Below are 13,650 nucleotides of genomic sequence, written 5' to 3'. Positions count from 1 at the left end.
CTGGACTTGGCTTGCCTGCCGACCTCTGACTTCTAGCGCTACCCTCGACGCGCGCGCGCGCGCTGACGCCGGTTCGCAGGACTTCTCCCGGTGGTCCATCACCGGCCACTCGATGGGCGGACACGGCGCGCTCAGCAGCTCAGCGTCACTCGACTCGACTTGCCAACAGACCTCCGACTTCTAGACCTTCCCGTCCCTCCTTCGGACATGCGCATCCTGCTGGGACAGCATCGCCGTCACCGCTTTGACACTGAGCTTCTGACTACTACATCCTCCACCCCTTGCTGAGGTGTGTGCTTTGTTACTGCTGCGCTACGGCGACCACCCCTTGACAACTAACTCTTGAAGACTAACAACCCGTACCCAACTCCTGCCTACACCCTGCTGTGGACGCTCTCGACGTGGGCAAACTCTGGCTTCTTCTCGGTCGAGTCGACGCGGCCAATGGCGTCCTGCGCGAGCTCGGGCGGGGGCGGCGGGATGCCGTTGGGCGGGTAGACCTTCTTCTGGCGGAACTGGCAGTGACGAGACGGGCCGTCGAACAGCGGGCCCATGCACTCGATGGGGATGCCCTTCGTCTCGGGGATCCAGAAGAATGTGAAGACCCAGGTGAGCAGGCAGCAGAGGCCGTAGAAGATGAACGTGTACCCGCCGCACTTTGCGAACATGTGCGGCGCCGACATGGTCGCGGCGAAGCTCGAGAGCCACTGGGTCGAGGCGCCGAACGCGCCCGTGAAGGAGCGGAGCGAGATGGGGAAGAGCTCGGCCGACACGATCCACGCGAGCGAGTTGCCGCCCCAGGACCAGAACCACGAGTAGAGCATGATGGCGGCGATGGCGCCCTTGCCGCCAGCAATCGACGACGCCGAGTGGAGCCCGCCCTGGCTCGGCTTTGCGATCTCGACAAACGCGCCCATATAGATGAGGCACACGGCGCACGACGACGCCGAGAGCAGCCACGGCAGGCGGCGCCCGGAGCGGTCGACGATCCACAGGCAGAAAGTGATCGCGCCGACGGCCTTGACGAGGCCGTAGTACCCCGTGTACAGGAAGATATCCGTGCCCGTGATGCCCACCGCGCCGAACAGCGTCGGCGAGTAGTAGTTGAGCACGACGGCGCCGCTAAAGTTCATGAGGATGAACATGACGAAGAGGATGACGAAGCGGTTGCGGAGCGACGGGATGCGGAGCTCGCGCGTCGCGGCAGCGAGGTAGGGGAGGATGCCGCTCTTGCCGCCGGACAGGCGGCGCTCCTCCCCAATCACGCCCATGAGGAGCGCGATCTCCTCCTTGATGTACCTGTGGTCTGCGGGCAGCTGGCGGACGTACGACAGGACAGAGAGGCACTGCTCTTCGCGGCCCTTGCGGAGGAGCCAGCCGGGCGACTCGCGGAGCACGATGGACGCGACGAGCAGCATGCCGCCCGGGATGAGCTGCACGGCCATGGCGACGCGCCACGCCTTGTTCTGCGTCACGTCCATGTGGGACGTGATGCCGTAGTTGATCCAGAAGCCGACGAGGCTGCCGGCCTGGTACGCGATCTCGAAGAAGCCCGTCAGCTGCCCGCGGATCGGGGGCGGCGCAAACTCGGAAATAAAGGTCGGCACGACGGCAGTCAGGATGCCGACCGCGAAGCCTGTGATTGCGCGCCCGGCGAAGATCATGCCCAGGCTGTGTGTGGTCACTGTCATGAGGATCGCGCCGACGTTGAACAGCAACGCAGAGACCTGCATCGGGCGCTTGCGGCCCCATGCCTCCATCACTGGGGCGGTGTCAGTGCTTGTGAACGCGTCGTGTCGCAGCCCGCCACGCCACTTACCAGGCCACGCGAACACAGCGCCAAAGAACGCAGAGCCCGTAAACGTCGCAGTCAGGTTGGTCGTGTAGTTCTTCTGCTCGTCGGCCGTCATCTTGTCGATCCCGAACGCGTGCTTGAACGACGGGCGCGCGATGGTCGTGCCGATGAACGCGCCGTCCTAGGTGGGGCGTGAGCAAGTCGTGGTGTTGGCGCCACTCACGTAGCCGAATGTCAGGGCCGACATGCCGCATACACACGCGAGCATGTACACGCGCCAGTTGTACACCTCCTTCGGGGTCGGCCTGTCCTCGATGCGCTTGAATCCGCCCATGGTGTGAGTCGTCCTTTGGTCGGCAGGCGGTGGGGAGAAGTGACCCCCCGCCCACCCCTCTCTGCCTTTATGTTTGCCCTCGCCAACATCGCTCCGGCGCGGGGATAGCTGATCGCTCCATGGGGCCGATGTGCCTCTTGCCTGCTCCAGCGAGCGGGGTAACGGGCCGCTCGCGGGGTTACGCGCCAGTCAGCCGCAGGCACAGGCGGCTGGCGGCTGCAGGCGGCTCTGTTGCTGGCAATTGCTGCGCAAGAGGTGTGGTTAGTGGGTGGTGCTAGGCACTGTGAATAAGACTCGTCTCGTCCGCTGCAGATGCCGGCCGTAAGTGACATGTGGGCAGAGCAGAGTGGGCAGAGGAGGGGGTGACAGCCGCGAAATCGGCAGACCATCGGCCCGTCCGAACTAACCGCCGTCAGGTGATGCAGCAGCGTGTCTCGGTGACCAACAGCAACAGCCCCATGGGTGTTGTCCGGGAATGTCATTCCGGACCCCGCGAGCCCACTCGACGGCCCGCGCTCGGGCAACTTGGCACACCGTCGCGCACCAGCGGCCCGGAAAACACCCAGGCTTGGCGGAAAGAGGCGTGCACTCGGATGTCGGCGCGTGGATGTCGCCGCTGAGCGCGCGGCAAGACGCAATCTCGCATGCCGGCCCAGTGTTATCGCGACGGGCTCGGAGATCGTGAGCTGCGGACGTCGCGAGCTGCGGACGATGCGAGGACGGGACGGGGATGCTGGGTATGGACGTGGCGAGATGAGCGAGACTGTCGGCGCCGACGAGGATGGCTGTGCGCGAGCGGAAGGGCCCCGCTCACATTCCGAGGTCGGGGTACAAACCACCCCCGCCAGGACGCACGGCTGTGCCCTGACGCCGGCCACTGTCTTGTCGTATGTGGTGGCTGTGAGGGCATGGTGTTGGTCGCTCACTGCCAGTGGCGGTTTGGCGCCTGACGTCAGGAATGGGCAAGCTGGCGCCCCACCGACGCCTGTTAGCTCTCTGGTGGCGTGCAAGCTGCCAAGTGATCACTCTCCCCCTTTGTCTGGTCAAACAGCTGCACGCTTACTCACTGCCTGCTGCGAGCACGTATGTAAGTGACAACGCCCGCCGGGCCGGCCGGCACGCGCAGATATCAGTCATCACTGGCCAACACCGTCCACCAGGCCTGGTCTTGGCTGCGTGGTGGTCCACCACCACAGTTCGCAGCAGCCTGGCCTTGGCCTCGCGGGCAGCGTCGCCTCTCCGCGTGCATGGACGTTGTCGTGGTCGCCACTGACGCAGTTGCAAGTCGCCACCCAGCCGAGTGTAGCGAGGGCCCCACGTCTTTTGATCAGAGTGGGTCCAGCAGAGCCCACTAAAAAGGCACTACGGCCGCCGGCACCCGCCGTTTTCCCCACCCCACAGCGACGGCCGAGGCAGGCAGCATCTCTGCGCGACCGAGGTGAGTCGCACTCCACCAAAGATGGCCGAGGTGGTGTCATGCAATACATATCAGACTTCTCATCGCATCGTCGCCTTGTTCCCAGCTCCTGACTGCATATCACGTCTGCGTCTGCCTCTACTCAGCACCACCACACCACGATGCGCTCCTCCCGCCCAGCAAACACCTCGCACCTCGCCTCCGTCCTCGCCTCGACGACGCTCGCGCGCGCGAGCCTCGCGCGGACGGCGCCACGCCAGGTCCACACAGCGAGGCAGGGTGCCGTCGTGCGCGCCGCGCCGGCGCCTGCCTCTGTCGCGCCTGCTGCTTCGCAGCCCCGCGCCGCGAGGCCATGAGCTTGTCGACGACGACGACGAAAACCAGCCTGAGAGTCGAGGTGAGCTCGCTGTCGCTGTCGTTGCGTCTCGCCCGCGGTGCTGACCCGCCAGCCAAGCTGCACCACTATGCCAAGGTGCAAACAAACAACCGCTCTACCACCACCATCATGCACACGCGCTGCATCAACAATGACGCACTGCACCACGACCCTACACACAGACACGACTGGTATACGCCACCCCACCACACACATTATATTGTATCATTGTAGCAAGCAGATGTACACTGTCACACACTCTCATGGTTTGCGAGCCCGGCGGTGACTGACTCGCCGACGCAGCCGAGGTGGTGCCTGCCACCATGCCACCATGCCACCACTGCTAGCCTCATTTCCGCCGGCACGAGCGGCGAATACCAGCTGGGTCGTTACAACCAAACTTACTTCTGCACCATGCTCTATAGTCAAGTCTCGTGCAGGCAGCCAGTCACATGGAGGAGCCCCATGGCTAGCTTTAGCCAAACATGCGCTAGGCGAGACTGCGCGCGACTGTATACCGCGGCTCGTGGACAAGCAGTGGACAGTGCGCCTGTTGAGATCCCGATCCCGGTCGTTCGTCCTAGCAACAACCGCCGGTTATGTAGTTGACAACTAACTCGGGCTGCTCGATTCATTCCACAACGACCACACATGTATACAAAGCATACAGCAGCGACGACGAACGCGCACCTGCTCATCTGCATGCACCAACTCACTGCATCCTCACAGCTCACTAACATGCCATCCGACCCCGCAAAGCTGCGCTATGGCGGGTTCCCCGATCTCCCCGTCGCGCCGTACGAGGAGGCGTACGACTCGCTGAACAACGGCTTCGTCGCGCGCGTGCTGGACGCCGACGACCCGGCGCTCTTGGACCCCAAGGCGAACATTGGGTGCGCGTACCGCCCCGGCGGGGGGGCGGACATGGTCGAGCTGCCGCGGCCTGTCGCGGCGGCGGGCGAGGTCATCATCCACGTGCAGCAGAGCGGCATCTGCGGGTGGGTAGCTTGGCGTGGCGCGGCTGACCCCCGCCACAGCTCCGACCTCCACATGTTCCGCCACGGCGCGAACGGCTCGTGCGTCGTCACGAAGCATACCTGCGCCGGGCACGAGTCGGCCGGCGAGGTCGTCGAGCTCGGCGAGGGCGTCGACACGCTCAAGGTCGGCGACCGCGTCGCGATCGAGTGCTGCCTGCCGTGCCTGTCGCCCGCGTGCGGGCCGTGCATTGAGGGGAGGTACAACCTGTGTGCGTGCGGAAACGTGTGCCAGCCGTGCCGAGCTGATGGTGATGCCCAGGCCCCAGAATCGCGTTCTTGTCCGCCGCACCGTTCCACGGCACGCTGGCGCGCTACGTCCGCCACCCGGCCGCGTGGGTGCACAAGCTGCCGGACAACGTGTCGACCGAGGAGGGCAGCCTGTGCGAGCCGCTCGTCGTGGTGCTGGCTGCGCTCGACCGCGCCGGCGTGAAGCTGGGGGACAGTGTGCTGATCTGGTACGTGCAGTGTCGGGCAGCCTGACGCAAGGCGAGCTGGCTGACCTTGCCTCAGCGGCGCTGGCCCCATCGGCATCATGGCCCTGCTCGCGGCTCGCGCGGCGGGGTGCGAGCCCATCACGATCACGGACCTCGTGGCGAGCCGACTCGAGTTTGCGAAGAAGCTCGTACCCTCCGTCAAGACGGTGCTCGTCGAGCGCGGCGAGGACGCTGGCGAGGTTGCGAAGCGCGCGCGCGCGGCTGCGGGCGGCGTGCCGGCGCGCGTCGCGCTCGAGGCGACAGGGTTCGAGAGCAGTATCCACGCGGCGATCTACGGCGTCGACCACGGCGGCAAGGTCTACGTCCTCGGCATGGGGGCCGCGATGCAGACCGTCCCGTTCACGTACCTCCAGTGGCGCGAGATCGACCTCCAGTACCAGTATCTCTACGCGAACCAGTACCCCAAGGCCATCCGCCTCGTGGCTGGCGGCCTGGTGGACGTCGGGCCGCTCGTCACGCACCGCTTCCCTCTCAAGGACGCGCTCAAGGCGTTCGAGGTGGCCTTGGACCCCGCGCACGGCGCGATCAAGGTCCAGATCCAGGACTAGGCGGGGCGAGCGGCGTAGCCGCGGGGTGGCGGCGTGGGGTTGAGGGGCCGTGGAGGAGGCGGGGGTTGGTCAGTGAAGCAGGCATGATGTTAGCAGTGTTAGTTCATAGGAGATGTATCGAATGCCAGAGTCTGTGTCGAGTCGACCTCGGCAGTGCAGTGAAGCGAGCATCGCTCCACGTTGGCCGTCGGCGCGATGCCCCGCCCCGTCGCCGTCTTTATACCCCCTCGGCGCACACCGCCGCCCGCCCATCTCGCCCGCGCCTCGGTGAGCTCGGCATCGGCACAGCGCAAGCCGACGCATGCATAACCCACCGACAAGGATGCAATATTGCACCGAGCACCGACCCACACTATGCACCGTGCACCGAGCACTCAGCACCCCGCCCAGGTGAATTGCGAGATGCCGGAATAATACCGGGCGGCAAGTTGCGGCATTGGGCGGGTCTTGGCCCAGGGTAAGGCGGAGGTGCACTGGCTGGGCGGGGTGGGTCAGGTGGCCTGCTTTGGCTCGTTTGGCTCCTTGGCCCTCTCTCCCCGTGCCGCTTCGAGCCGGCGTGCAACCTGCCGACACTGCAGCACTACTTGTCTCCCACCCAGGAGGCACGCACGGCCTGGGCCGGGTCGTCTTTCGCGCCGGAGCCCGGCCCGGGCGGACGGGGTGGTACTTAACACCACCACAGCACCCACCTGACCCCCCCTCTCCCCTTCCTATCAACCACCTCCTCCCCCATCCTCACCCCCCACTGACACACAATGACCGCTACCAAGCTCTGGCCCAACGGCGTCTCGGTGCCCCTCACGACGGCGTTCAAGGCCGACGAGAGCATCGACACGGACGCGATCGCCGCGCAGGTCGTGCGCCTCGCGCAGGCCGGCGTCGGCATCGTTTTGCTCGGCACGAACGGCGAGGCATCCCACCTCAGCCGTGAGGAGCGCAAGCTCGTCATCAGCACCGGCCGCAAGGCGCTCGACGGCGCCGGGTTCGCTGGCACCCCGCTGCTTGCGGGCACTGGTGGTGAGTGGATCGATTGGAGCGGTATTTGGCGGCGAGTGGGGGTGGGTGGGGCGGGGGCCGTGTCACGCGATGGCGTCGAGATTGGCGCGAGCGTTGCCTGCTTGTGCCGCTGGGTGTAGTGTGCTACTGGCCGTGTCACTGCCAGTGTGACGTGTGCGACGAGCACACGGAGCACACGCCGCACGCCGCCGTGCTCGACCTCCCCCACCCGACTCAGCCCCCTCCCCCACCCAGCCAACCCCGAACACCCGCTAACACCCCCGCAGGCGGCTCCGCGGCCACGACCATCGAGCTCGCGCGCGACGCTGCCGAGGCCGGCGCGACCCACTCGATCGTCATCTGCCCCGGCTACTTCTCGTTCGCGATGGGCCGTGACCGCCAGGCGATCCTCGGCTTCTTCAAGAAGGTGCTCGACGAGTCGCCGCTCCCCGTCATGATCTACAACTTCCCCGGAGCCGCCGCCGGCATCGACCTCAACTCCGACGAGCTGATCGAGCTGTCCGAGCACCCCAACTGCTTTGGCGCCAAGCTCACCTGCGCCATGATCGGCAAGGGCCAGCGCCTGGCCGCGCACACCCAGAGCGCCGACTTCCTCGCGCGCCACGGCGCCGCCCTCAAGCAGACCACCGTCACTGGCCAGTGGCAGGTGCTCCCTGGCTTCTCCGAGTCGCTCCTCCCTGCGGTCCTCGCGCGCCACACCGGCTGCATCACGGGCACGGGCAACATCTTCCCCAAGACCATCAACCGCCTGTACCAGCAGACTGTCAAGGGCCTGGCCGGCGACGCCGCCGCGCTCAAGGAGGCCCTCGAGCTCCAGGACCGCGTCGCGCGCTCCGACTTTATCATTGTCAAGGCCGGCATCCAGGGCACCAAGCACGCGCTCGACTACTTCGTCAAGCAGGGCCTCGGAGGCTACGCCCGCCTGCCCCTCGGCCCCACCTCGCCCGAGGTCAAGAAGCTCGTCGAGGTCGAGCTCAAGGAGGACTGGGAGTTTGAGCAGAGCCTGTAGACTAAAGACTTGTACAACATGGGCATTGGTTGTGTATGCAGGTGTTGGCATTGGCGTGTGTGTGGCATAGGGGTGGTACAGATTCATCTACAGTGAGGCAAGCGAAGCGTGAGCGGGGGGAAGAGAAGCGTGGCCGGTGAAGCGAGAAGACGCCTGGGGTCGCCGGCGGCAGCCGAGTCGGGCCGCCACGCACAATCGCTCTCTACCACAGTCATATCTCAAACGAAATCCAAGGGTCCTACGTGCGTCTCTGTCTACTTGCGCGTGGCCCGCTTGATGACGCTGGCGAGGACGATGCCAGTGACGGCTGCAGCGCCGGCAATGATGCCCATGCCTGGCGTGGTCAGCTTGCAACCCACAAGTTCACATCAGCTCAACCCACCAATGTATCCGTCGCGTGTAACGGCCTTGTCAATCAGCTGTCGCAGCGACTGTGCCTGCATGTTCTCTGGCTCGACAGCGAGGAGGAGGTCTGTCGCGGCGTCAGCTTCTTCCCCGCCATCCTTCCTCGCCCAACCCACCGTTGAACGTCTTGGCGTGGCTGTAGTTGCGCAGCTTGTAGTACCCGACCGCGATGTAGAACGTGCATTCGCGCCTGTGGCTCGGGGACGCCGAGTAGATCTCCTGCAGCAGCTTGACGCCCTCGGTCTGCAGTTCTGGCGAGGCAGACTTGACGAGGCCCCAGCCTGGCGGGTGAGCTGTAAAACACGTACTTGTTACCCACCATAGTTGAACTTGGACTGCGTCGTCACATGCCCGCTCTCAATCTCCTTGTAGTACTGGTTACGAAGCACCTCGAGCTCGTCGTACCCGAGGGACGATTCCGCCTCGGCGGCGTAGGGAAGGTCGGTGGAGGATGTCATGGGGGTGGGGGTGGGGGTAGGGTTGGGTGGTTGGTGATGGGTAGTTGGAGTCTTGCTGGTGTGCTCGACGTTGTGCGAGGTGGCAAGGAAGGAGTGATGGTTAAGAGTGTAAGAGTGCAAGAGACAGTGAGAGAGTAAAGTGTAAGAATGCCAGGTATTCTCGCCGTCCAAAGCTGTACACAAAGTGCTGGTGGTTGCCGCCGTTGCAGTGACGACGGCGATCCATGCCGACAACAGGCAACGACGAGCAATCGCAGGGCGGGCGACGACGGGATCATTCTCGCGTGTTCGCATAGGAGCAAGTAGCCGGCCACGTGACGCGCGGTAAGGCGGCAGGCAACTGCAGTGGCACCCAGCTTTGAAGCAACCTGCAGCCATCACTACAATGGCGCAGCATGCATCTCGCAGCCAGCGAGCTGCTCCCCCCGCCCCGAGGTCCGAGCGCCGTGAGCGCGAGCCAAGCCACCCTACCCGACATTCGGCTAGTCGAGTCGCTGGTGGAAATCAGCCCGACACGACCCCGCGTCCAAGTGGAAATTACGCCGTCCAATCGTGGCGCCGTGATGGAAAATACGCACGGCGCGGCGTGAAGCGTTAGCCGGGGCTAACCTATTCCTAATGCCCAGGGCTAATGGCCTGGCCTAATGGCGCGCTTATTCCCATTACAATCTGTCCCCCCGCGCCGCGTATTTTCCAAGCCTGTTGCTGGATTGGAAAATGATGTCACGACCAACCAGGATGCCAAACCGCGCCGACTGCACCACCTCGTCCTCGACATCTCGACCGACCCATCTCACTCTTCTTTCTCTACTCACTACTCACCCACCTCCTCCACAACCACTATGTCCCTCCGCGCCCTCGCCCGCCCCGTCGCCGCTGCGCTCCGCGCGCCCCGCTTCACTGCCGCGCCCCGCGTTGCTGGCGTGCGTTTCGGCTCGACCAGTGAGTAGATAGCGCGAGCGCGAGCGAGCGAGCGATAGCGAGCTCGCCCCGCGGTAGCGACGAGACGAGATGAGGACGCTGTGCTAACCCCCACGCCCAGCCCGCTTCTCCAAGGACCACGAGTGGGTGACGTACGACGACGCGACCAAGATCGGCGTCGTCGGCATCACCGACTACGCGCAGAAGGCGCTCGGCGATGTCGTGTTTGTCGAGCTGCCCCAGGAGGGCACCGAGGTTGAGGAGGGCGGTGAGTCGTGCGGTCGCGGGACCAGGCATTGCGTCGCGGAGCTAACACACCCCCAGAGTCCATCGGCGCCGTCGAGTCGGTCAAGGCCGCCTCCGACATCTACGCGCCCGTCTCTGGCGTCGTCGAGGCGATCAACGAGGCGCTCGGCGACCAGCCGTCGCTGCTCAACAAGAGCCCCGAGCAGGACGGCTGGCTCGCCAAGATCAAGGTGTCGGACGAGGGCCAGTTCCTCGCCCTTCTCGACGCGGAGGCGTACAAGGCCCACTGCGAGGGTGCTTAAGCGCAGCAGTACGGCAGAGTTGTTGTGTAGACGGACAGCAGGCGAAGCTCGACCCTGCATGCCCAGACCAGATCAGAAAACAATGTAACAGGCTCAACCCGGGTGGTCGTGCGACAGAGGCGAGGCTGCAATGCAACTAACTGCACTAATGTCGAAAAACCGTACTGATGGTCGAGATTCCAGCGTCGAGGATGACACAGATGTCTGCTAGCCTCACAACTGACTTTACCCATTCCACACCTACGGCAGGCTGCGGGAAGCTAGCACAACGGTGTGCTCGACGCCAACTTGGACAATACGGCGTCGAGGTCGCTGCCCCGCAGTTCACTGCACGACTTGACTGCATCTCTACACATCTGCGTTACTCTCACGCCTGCGCCTAGGCAATCTCAATCACCCAGTCGTCGGTGACCTTGACGCCGGGGTTCTTGATGACAAGCACGCTGCTCTCGACGCCGCGCTTGGCGACCTTGAACTCGAACTCGGCGTCCTTGCCGGCAACGGTGACCGACGACGGCAGGCCGCGGAAGCCGAGAACGACGACGCGTTCGACGCCGACGTGGGCAATCTTCTTGGCCCACGCATTGTCTGCCGCGTTGTCGCCCGCCTTGGTGGACGTGAGCGTGCCGCTGTAGCGCTCGCTTTTGAAGCTGAGCGTGCGGTGCACGTACTCGCCCTTCTCGAACGCGTAACCCTCTCCGTCGTCGAGGTACAGCTGGCCGCTGGCGCCGCCGTCGCGGTCGAGCGCGACGACGAGCGTGAAGGGGTCCTGCCACATGAGCGTCGAGGCGCGGCGCACGCGCTGGCGGCTGGGCACAATGTGTCCGCCCTGGATGAGGAGCGGGAACGCCTCGAGCGGCGTGTCGATCGTCACGTTGCGCGGCTTGGCAGAAGCAGGGTACACCCGGTCGCTGAAGTAGTCGTAGTACGGCTGGTTGTCGGCGAGGTAGACGTCGGTGGTGGTCGCGCCCTCGGTGACCACAGGCTTGAAGAGCAGGCCCGAGTCGCCGACATAGTACTGGTCGTCGACGGCGAAGCCGCCCTCGTCCTCGGGGAAGTAGGCGTACTGGGGCCAGATGACGGGGTATCCGTGGGTCGCGGCGTCGTGGAACGCATTGTACCACGTAGGCAGGAGCTGGTAGCGCAGGCGGATCGCGTCGCGGATGTATCCCCGAATTGGCTCGTCGAACAGGTACGGCTCGCGGCGCTTGGTGTCGATGTGGGCGTGCGCACGGAAGAAGGGCATGAACGCGCCGGCCTGGTACCAGCGCACGAGGATCTCGTGGCTCGGGTTACCAAAGAAGCCGCCCACGTCCGAGCCGACAAACGACATGCCGGCAATCGAGTTGGACAGGAAGACGGCCGTCTCGCCAGCCAGGTGGTCCCATGTGCCGAGGTTGTCGCCGATCCAGATTGCGCCGTAGCGGTGCGAGCCGGCAAAGTATGAGCGCGAGAGCACGAACGGACGCTTGGCGTCGGCCTCGCGCACAGTGATGGCGTGCTGCGTCTGGTTGTGGAACATCATGCCGTTGATGTTGTGCACGTCGCGGTGCTCCCAGCCGCCGACGTGGATGTTGTCCTTTGGCATCGTGATCTCGGGGCCGTCAAACACGGACGGCTCGTTCATGTCGTTCCAGATAAACAGCGCCTTGGTCGAGTCCTTCCACACGCCAAACGTGAACATCTTGGTCCACCACTCCCACGACTTGGGGTTGAAGAAGTCGACCCAGACCGACGAGCCGGTCCAGCACCAGCCGTCAAAGTTGCTGCCGTCTGCCTTCTTGATCAGGATGTCCTGGTCGCGCGAGTCGGTGTAGATGCGGAACGAGTCCTGCTTCTTGACGTGCGGGTCGACAATGGCCACCATCTTGCGGCCCTTGGACGCGACCTCGTCCTGCATCTTGACCGGGTCGGGGAAGTTCTTCTTGTCCCAGTCAAAGTAGCGGTGCTCCTCGGCGTACTCGATGTCGAGCCACGTCACGTCCAGCGGGATGTCGGCCTCGTCAAACTTGTCCTGCACCTCGATGACCTCGGCCTGCGTGTTGTAGTTCCACCGGCACTGGTGGTACGCCGTCGCGAACTGGGGCGGCATCTGCGCCGGGCCCGTCAGGTCGGCGTACTGCTTGAACAGGTCGGTCGGGCGCGGGCCAGGCAGCAGCAAGAAGTCGACAATGCCCGACTCGGACACCCAGTGCGTCTTGACCCCCGCGTCTGTGTGCGCGACGTCGACCCACGTCTCCGAACCAACAAGGTTGAGCACGCCGACGCTGCTCTGCTTGTTGTGCGCGTGCAGCAGCGGGACCGCGCCGTACAGCGCCATCGGCGAGTCGGCGAGATACTCGAAAATATCCACGTTCCACAGGCGGTAAGGCTCGGTGTAGTACGAGCCCTCGCCGACGGTCGAAGGCAGCGAGAGCGGGGACGCGTGCTCTGGCAGGCCGAAGACGTGGTCCGAGCCTGGGAACGAGAAGTCGAGCGAGAAGCCTTCGGGGCCTGGCAGGTCAGCTCTACTACGTTCGGCGACCCACCCTTTGGCTTCGAGTCTGTCCACTGCTTCCAGCGCTCCTCGAACAGGTCGTTGTCGTCGGCCTCGAACCACGAGCGGTCGGGCGTCTCAGGCGCGGCGAGCACGACCTGCTCGGCGCCGGCGTCGCCCTCGGCGCCCTCTCCCTCCACAGCCTCAGGCATGGGCTCGGGCTTGGTGCGGAAGTGCTCGACGTGGAACAGGCTGCGCTCGTTGAACACGACCTGCGGGGCGCCGTTCCGCTTCTGCACGATCTTGAGCGGCGAGTGCGTGATTTCGAGGGTGAGGCCGTCGCCGTACGCGAGCGTGCTCACGCCGTTCGCGGTGCTGATGCTTGCCGTGCTCGACAGGGCCGGCTCGGCATCAAGCAAAGCCCAGCGCGCAGTCTCGTTGTACCGCTTCCACTTGGTGCTCGAGCCGACCTCGTCGACGCGCACCCGCACCGAGCCGCCCGCGAGCGCGTCGACGCGCAGCGAGAACGAGATGGCGGGGTACAGGCTCGACTTGAGCGGGAACGTCCAGCTCGACGCGCCGGTGTCGATGCCTGGCGTATGCACGGCGCTGCCCACCGTGTACGGGCTAGCAAAGGAGCCAGGCTTGTCGGCCTCGGCGGCCTCCTGCCGCCCCGCGATCGACCGCAGGCGCCGGCAGAAACTCGTCTGCGCGCATTCCTTGAAGTCCTCCTTTTTCACGGCGGTCGTGGCTGGCGCTGCGATGAGCGCGAGGAGCGCTAGTGTTGTAGCGAAGCGCATCTTCACTGCAGCTTG

The 13,650-nt window shown here is 64.8% G+C and overlaps 6 protein-coding genes across 6 annotated transcripts; 3 read left to right on the top strand and 3 right to left on the bottom strand.

The window, feature by feature from the left end:
• Positions 1-374: 374 nt before the first annotated feature.
• Positions 375-2,129, bottom strand: qutD_1 (putative quinate permease; the record flags this gene model as incomplete). Its single annotated transcript, XM_062772741.1, has 3 exons — positions 375-1,762; positions 1,820-1,976; positions 2,019-2,129. The coding sequence occupies 3 exons, from the start codon at positions 2,127-2,129 to the stop codon at positions 375-377; spliced, it is 1,656 nt and encodes a 551-aa protein (XP_062628725.1).
• Positions 2,130-4,660: 2,531 nt separating this feature from the next.
• Positions 4,661-6,001, top strand: ard-1 (L-arabinitol 4-dehydrogenase; the record flags this gene model as incomplete). Its single annotated transcript, XM_062772740.1, has 4 exons — positions 4,661-4,920; positions 4,960-5,168; positions 5,219-5,414; positions 5,470-6,001. 4 exons carry the CDS (start codon positions 4,661-4,663, stop codon positions 5,999-6,001), a joined length of 1,197 nt encoding a protein of 398 aa, XP_062628724.1.
• Positions 6,002-6,729: 728 nt separating this feature from the next.
• gaaC_1 (L-threo-3-deoxy-hexylosonate aldolase) lies at positions 6,730-8,071 on the top strand. The gene is made up of 2 exons (XM_062772739.1): positions 6,730-7,018; positions 7,285-8,071. Exons 1-2 carry the CDS (start codon positions 6,757-6,759, stop codon positions 8,025-8,027), a joined length of 1,005 nt encoding a protein of 334 aa, XP_062628723.1. The 5' UTR covers positions 6,730-6,756; the 3' UTR covers positions 8,028-8,071.
• On the bottom strand, positions 8,066-9,075 carry FIS1 (Mitochondrial fission 1 protein). Its single transcript, XM_062772738.1, has 4 exons — positions 8,752-9,075; positions 8,549-8,713; positions 8,410-8,499; positions 8,066-8,361 (listed from the first exon to the last, which is right to left on the bottom strand). Exons 1-4 carry the CDS (start codon positions 8,888-8,890, stop codon positions 8,282-8,284), a joined length of 474 nt encoding a protein of 157 aa, XP_062628722.1. The 5' UTR covers positions 8,891-9,075; the 3' UTR covers positions 8,066-8,281.
• A 593-nt stretch (positions 9,076-9,668) lies between these two features.
• On the top strand, positions 9,669-10,489 carry gcv3 (Putative glycine cleavage system H protein, mitochondrial). The gene is made up of 3 exons (XM_062772737.1): positions 9,669-9,832; positions 9,933-10,079; positions 10,136-10,489. The coding sequence occupies exons 1-3, from the start codon at positions 9,733-9,735 to the stop codon at positions 10,357-10,359; spliced, it is 471 nt and encodes a 156-aa protein (XP_062628721.1). The 5' UTR covers positions 9,669-9,732; the 3' UTR covers positions 10,360-10,489.
• A 195-nt stretch (positions 10,490-10,684) lies between these two features.
• gls2 (Glucosidase 2 subunit alpha) lies at positions 10,685-13,635 on the bottom strand (the record flags this gene model as incomplete). The annotated part of the gene is made up of 2 exons (XM_062772736.1): positions 10,685-12,852; positions 12,888-13,635. 2 exons carry the CDS (start codon positions 13,633-13,635, stop codon positions 10,739-10,741), a joined length of 2,862 nt encoding a protein of 953 aa, XP_062628720.1. The 3' UTR covers positions 10,685-10,738.
• Between the last annotated feature and the right edge of the window lie 15 nt (positions 13,636-13,650).

This window comes from Vanrija pseudolonga, chromosome 4, assembly GCF_020906515.1.
Source record: "Vanrija pseudolonga chromosome 4, complete sequence".
Taxonomy (NCBI): Eukaryota; Fungi; Basidiomycota; class Tremellomycetes; order Trichosporonales; family Trichosporonaceae; genus Vanrija; species Vanrija pseudolonga.
This window is presented reverse-complemented; position numbering and strand designations above follow the sequence as displayed.